General features: G+C 40.6%; 1 protein-coding gene across 1 annotated transcript; it reads left to right on the top strand.

Moving 5' to 3' along the window:
- The first annotated feature begins 5,607 nt into the window (after positions 1–5,607).
- LOC122274694 lies at positions 5,608–6,213 on the top strand. The gene has a single exon (XM_043083711.1). It carries the CDS (start codon positions 5,608–5,610, stop codon positions 6,211–6,213), a length of 606 nt encoding a protein of 201 aa, XP_042939645.1.
- The last annotated feature ends 515 nt before the right edge of the window (positions 6,214–6,728 follow it).

Here is a 6,728-nt window from a genome sequence, read left to right as displayed (position 1 = left end):
CGTCGCCATCATGACTGTGACCAAGAACATCGTGTTGTGGGATCCACTTCCATTTGCATACATGCGGATCTACTCGAGGAGAGAGAGACTGAGGCTTGTGAGAGAGCGAGAGAGAGAGAGAGAGAGAGAGAGAGAGAGAGAGAGAGAGAGAGAGAGAGAGAGAGAGAGAGAGAGAGAGAGAGAGAGAGAGAGAGAGAGAGAAGGGGCAGAGAAAGCAAGAGAGAGAGGGGAGAAAAAAATTATAAAGTACGCAAGGTTGGGGGGGTTGGTAGGATAGGAGGGGAGGTAAGACTAAGATTGTGTGAGGCAGACACAAATTTTTGTTCACAAACTTATGACGTGGTAGTTTTGTATTGTATGGTGTAAAAATGAGTTTTACATGCTACCCAGTTCCAGAGTCTCTCTTCTTCAATTATCAATAATTTTTTACTTATAAATATCCGAAAATATTGATGATAAATTTTCCAATTTAATTAGAAGATTTTGAATAAAATAAATATGAGAAAGAATAAACTTAGGATATTTGATAATATTTTATATTTTTGGAAAATTCGAATTAAAAAATATTGGAACAAAAAAGGTGTAAAAATAATTTTTTACCGCAGTGGGGGAAAAAGAATAATATAGATTTTTTTTTATTAGACAATACCAAGACCCCAATAAGGTAAGTAATTTAAAAATATTTTGTACAGAGTGACGTGACTTGCAACTCTTAAAGCACGCTTTGCCCTTTTAGCTTGCGATTGGATTTTAAGGTGATTTTAGATGATATGAGTTAATCTGTGAATAATAGTGAGTTTTGTGAGTCTATTGAGATGTGCTTGAATGAATGAAATAGGTTAAAATATGTTTTAAATTTTTGTAAAAAGTTGAAAAATTAAGGAGTCACATAATTGATTGGTTTGAGATAGACTTAAATGAGCTCAACACCCAAACAGTAGTGAGTCTCATTGACGTTCAGAGTTAGTTGGTCTTTGATGTGGCATACATTGATAAGGACATTTAGTGTCAACGTTAATATGTGATGATGTCTGCAATTATATGTTGGTCCACTCTTTTTAAGAAAATGGTAAATTTAGATCTTCGTAAAAGAAATTTATTTTCTAATAGTGCATTCCACATTTTTTGAAACAAGCGTATGAAACTTGCACTTCGTATGACTGTATATAGAATTTAGGCCTGCAACCCAGCATTGTAAAGCCAGTTTTGAACCCGACTTGACCCCGATGGATCTTATTCAAGGAGCCAACATGAATCGACTCAACCCAAACAAAAGCAAACTGGGTCGAACCCGTATGACCCGACTTTAAAACCATAGTCGTTATCCATGCTTCCAGGAACATAAGTTGATTCAAATCATTCAAAGATTTACAGACAATGGGAGAGGAAGAGAGAGAAGTTGTCTTGGGATCAAAGGAGGAGAAGATCTCGAGCTGAAAATGTGAGGCATCCCCAAGCCTCGACCTGCCCAGCACCAGTAGCAGTGGCGGCGGCAGCAGATCTGTAAACAGCGGCGCCTAGCTTGAACAACACTACGCTAAAGGAAGAGAAGCAGATATGTAAACGAAGGCGTCTAACGGCGGCAAAAAAGCTTTGCTTTTTGTCTTCTCTCTCAGCTTTGGGGCTCAGATCCGGCTTTGATTTTGGAAAGGAGGGTGGCTATACTAATGGTGGACAACTGCTAAGGAATTTAATTTATGGTGGTTGTTGCAAGATGATTTGGGTAGGAAGAGGTGATGGAAAAACTTAATGAAAGAATTCTCTGCATGCAGTATATAAAGGCTATTTTCCCTTTTTCCCTTTTTCTCTTCTCTTCTCTTCTCTTCTCTGCATAGCAAACCCAAAATTTTTTGTCCACCATTTTCTATTTCATTGCATTTTCCTTTTTGTGAATTTCTTCCTTTTGTTCATGCTTGCTGATGTCACGCGCTAGTTATTTGCCAAATAGTGAATTTGGTGTTCATATCGAGCAAGATGGCCTGGACAAGTTTGTCGAACTCGACAGTGCCATTGCCATTGGTGTCCATATTGGCCAGAAGGACGTGGAGCTGGTCGCCAGAGGGCTTGAGGCCGAGTGAGCAAAGAAGGCTGAGTGGGCGGCTATTGGCTAGGGTTTGAGGAATTTCGGACAGGTTGACACCAATTAATAAACCCGTTATTTAGTCGGGTTGGAGACTCGCTCAAGTAATATCTGATAAAATATAAGTCGGTTCGGGTCAGCCTAATTGGGTCTAGTGGGTGCTTGGGTCACATGCACACCCCTAATAGAATTACTCAACATTAAATATAGGTCCTAGATTTACCTATTTTTTCAAAGTGAGCGCTTACGATTTACATACGCTAAAATTGAAAAAAACATTGTTAATTCTTCTTAATTAAGATCTAACCGCTAAGTGTAAGCCTTTTGTAACTAGAGGGTCCGTACAATAATATATCAAATTAATTTAGCACTTAAGGTACAGGCAAGAAGTTTCTAATAGTTTGAAGATGCCATGTATATAACTAGAGTGTAAGCTGTTGGGATGAAACCATAAACCTTTAATGAAGAAAATCGCAGCAACATCCTCAAAATTTACCTTGTCAATAAAGTTAGCCTATTCCATTTATCAACAGGACTGTCTCCAAATCAACAACCTGGCCCTTGAATTCAAAGATAGGAAAGTATTAAATATATATGGGTTGCCAAGTTTTTTGATAGGCTAAAGCTGTTGATTTGGGAAATAGCTTGGGCTAATATTTGAATAAACTTGATGTTGCTGATATTTCTGCTCCATATCTGCAGTGCTATATTAACATTTTAAGTTCCCTATGTTCTCTAGAGATGTCAAGTATATATCATTTACTTTCGACATGCAACTGGGCAGATATATGCAATCTCGAAGGACCTAGCCACATATATACATCTCCATCAACCAGTAAGCTGGTTTTTCATTTGGAAGTAGCCTAATTTGCTATGCTGTAGCTACCACATTAAGGATAATGAAATTTTAGAATCTAATATTTCAATGGTAGAAAAGATTAAGGAAGAAATTGGGTTATGTATGTATTAGCAGATCTCGGATGCCCTTAATTGCGAATTCTTTTCTCATACGCACAATAGTACTGTTGTTCATGTATAAACGTTTGTGACTTTAAATTCTATGAAAAATGCAACATAGAATATTGTTTTGGATTCATATAAAAAATCACATAAAATTGTACTAAATTAACTAAGTATATATGTAATAAAAATTGACCATAATTGATCTCTTCCAATCATAGTATAAGTAGGACGAGGCAAAGCTCTGAAGCTCATTGAGGAAGAACAACAAGAACTGGTTTTACCAAAGGAAGCTGCCTTATCTACTAAGCTCAGACGCAGCCATTGCCTATTTGCTCTCATTTTGAACGATGGGAATGCGAAACACAAAGCTTTCAAGTCCACCATGGCCAAGGTGTGGAACTCAGAAGGCTAGATCACTTTTAAAGAGCTTGGCACGAACAAGTTCTTGATGGAGTTTCAACTCCTCTCAGAAAAGAGGAAGGTGCTTCAGTGGCGGCCTTGGTCTTTCGACTGCCACCTCATTTGCCTCAAGAACTTCGAAGGAGAACTATCCCCCAATGAGGTACTCTTCACCTCAGAACCCTTTTGGGTTCAAGCCCATAACCTACCTTTTGCAGGCATGAATGAACTGCAAGGGGAAAAGATCGGTGCAGCCATCGGAAAGGTCAATAAAGTTGAAGTTGATGACCAGGGTGGAGGTTAACATCACTAAGCCTTCGTTACGATGGAGGATGATCAACCTTGGTGGCAAACAATACTGGACCTATTTTAAATATGAATGACTTCCCAAATTTTGTTTCAAATGTGGACTTCTGAAGCACGTTCATAGGAAGTGCTCTAGCTTCAGCTTAACTCCGCAGTCTTAGGACCAATATGGGTAGTGGCTACGTGTGTCATCTATACTACGCATTCTTCCTCTGTGAAGAAATATGGAGGCTCACCAGAATTGTCATCACAGGGACCTTCCTTTCGAGAGCAACTTGAGGTAGCAGGTGACCAGAAGGGTGATTCCGGGAAGTCCCACTCAGCAACTAAGGATGAGGCCACGAGTCAAGATACTACAACTGTCTTCCCGGAGCCAATCATGGTCCATCACTTTGCAGGGCAGAGAAACCAAGACAGGAATGTGCCAGTGGAACAGGACTGTTGTCCAATGAGCCTGTACGAGGTTCCCTAGAATCACGGGACCCATGCTAAACCAAGAAAAGGGTTCTCGCCTCTCTTAGCAGGCCTAATGTCACATGTAAGCAACATAAGACAAGTCTTGTGTTTTTCTTTGACAAATAGTGACATGCTTACTGACAATAACATTCCCATTAAGTTTATTTTCCCAAACAAGTCAACTAGCCCGCAACCAGCACTTCTCATTAGTGACTCTCGAGCCACTCCATTTGCAACCACTGTATGCACCAAATGGAAAAGGAAAGCTTGGGAACTGTCCCTCACTCTCTTAGACATAACCAACCTCCCAAGTGCCCCTACCCAACTTTCCAAGACAAAAAGATCAGCTTTTGTTATAGAAACCAGGTCTAGTTCTAAATGGCCTAAGAAACAGAAAACTATGCTTATACCTATAAGGAGCTCAACTTAGGTACCTAAGGTGGAGGCTACTCAGCAACCCCACCCAGCCAAATGAATTGCATAAGCTGGAATTGTCGAGGGATTGGGATCGAACAATTCATGAACTTCTCCTGTTGGTGAAGTCCAAGATCCCACACCTAGTTTTCCTCATTGAAACCAAGTGCTTTAATGACAAAATGGAGAAAATTGGTGTGAAATTGGGTTTTGAAAACTGTTTTAACGTAAAAAGTAGGGGAAGAAGTGGTGGTTTGGCCCTTTCGTGGAACTCCATTGTGGATGTGTAAGTGGACACTTGCACTATTTGGCACATATCAGCTTATGTCAAACTACCTAGAGATGAGAACCCTTGGCTACTAATAGGGTTCTATGGCCACCCCAACACTGCAAAGGGGAATGAAACATGGCACCTTCTTAAAGCCTTAACTCCTACACCACAAGTCCCTTGGTTGTGCTTTGGGGATTTCAACGAGATTACTAGCATAGATGAAAAACTTGGAGCTGCATCAAGACCCTAAAAATAGATCCTAGATTTCAGGAAGACTTTAGACTTTTGTGATCTAATGACCTTGGTTATGAGGGGGACAGATTCACATGGGCAAATAAAAGATTGGATGGGCAGTTCACCAAAGAGAGGATTGACAGGGTGCTAGGAAACTCCACCTGGATAGCAAAGTTCAAGGACCACTTAGTTCATCACTTAGCAGCAGCATCATCAGACCACAGGCCCCTTCTCATTTCCACCCATCACAAGTTGGGTATGACAAGGAAAGGAAGAATCTTTAGATTCGAAGCAAAGTGGAGCAAAAGAGAGAGTTGTGAGACCTTGATCAATAGAACCTGGGAAAATACCACAGGTCCAAGCTATGGTGTAGAGAGGGTTGCAGAATACTCTTTCAGGACTATGGAACTATCAAGAAGGCCTGAAGCTATGGTGTAGAGATCTTCACAAGTGCAACAGGGAATCCGTATAGTCAAAATTTGACATGTTATACCGTCTCAAAGAACAAAATGAAGGACATCTGCTTGCTGAAATCATAGACCTTCAGATGGAAGTGGACATTCTGCTTGAAGAGGAAAACTCTAATTGGCAACAAAGAGTTAAGAAAAACTGGCTTAGGGAGGGGGATAGGAACATTGCCTTCTTCCATAAATGTGCCAGCCAAAGAAGAAAGCAAAATACCATCTCTAAGATTTTCAATGAGGTAGGTCAGGAGTTAAGAAGTCAACAGGAAATCAGTCATGAGTTCCAACAATACTTCCAGAATCTGTTTACCTCATTCAACCCCATTGGCATAGCTGAGTGTCTCACAGCCTTGCCCAGTAAACTCACAACAGAAATGAGGGCAATGCTCTCCCAACCTTTCTCTAAAACAGAAGTGAAGAAGGCTTTGATTAGCATGAATCCACTGGGATCCCCTGGCCCAGATGGATTCCCAGCTGTGTGCTTCCTGGATCATTGGTCCACGGTGGACAGAAGAGTCACCAGAGCAGTACTCTCAATTCTCAATGGTGGCAAGTGGTCAAATGGAGTGAATGAGACATTTATTACTTCAATTCCCAAGAAAACAACTCCCCTTGCAGATGACTAACTTCAGGTCCATTAGTTTGTGTAATGTTTTCTACAAAGTCATTACTAAAACTATGACCAACAGGTTAAAGCTAGTCCCACTAGCCTTAATATCCCCCACACAAACAGCATTTGTCCCTAATAGGCTAATAACAGATAACATCATAGTGGCGTGCGAGTCTCTCCATACAATGAAGGCCAGACTTAAAGGAAGGGATGGATTTATGGCACTTAAACTCGATATGAGTAAGGCCTACGACATGATAGAAAGGCCTTTTTTGAGGTCTGTTCTGAAACAGCTTGGCTTTGATCAACATTGGGTGGATTTGATAAGTAGGTGAGTAGAGACAATCTCTTACTCCTTTCTAAAACTGGAGACTCATAAGACAACTTCCACCCCACACGAGGTCTCAGGAAAGGGGATCCCCTATCCCATTACCTATTTATACGTGCACCAAGGCCTTGAGCTACATGTTCAACAAAGCTGAATAGTCCAAGATCATCACTAGTTTGCCCATTAGAAAGAATAAACTCTCT

This window comes from Carya illinoinensis, chromosome 8 (genome assembly GCF_018687715.1).
Source record: "Carya illinoinensis cultivar Pawnee chromosome 8, C.illinoinensisPawnee_v1, whole genome shotgun sequence".
Taxonomy (NCBI): domain Eukaryota; kingdom Viridiplantae; phylum Streptophyta; class Magnoliopsida; order Fagales; family Juglandaceae; genus Carya; species Carya illinoinensis.
This window is presented reverse-complemented; position numbering and strand designations above follow the sequence as displayed.

Excerpts from the sequence above, each read along its gene's own strand:
- LOC122274694 (XM_043083711.1), top strand. The coding sequence starts at position 5,608 with ATGTTATACCGTCTCAAAGAACAAAATGAAGGACATCTGCTTGCTGAA.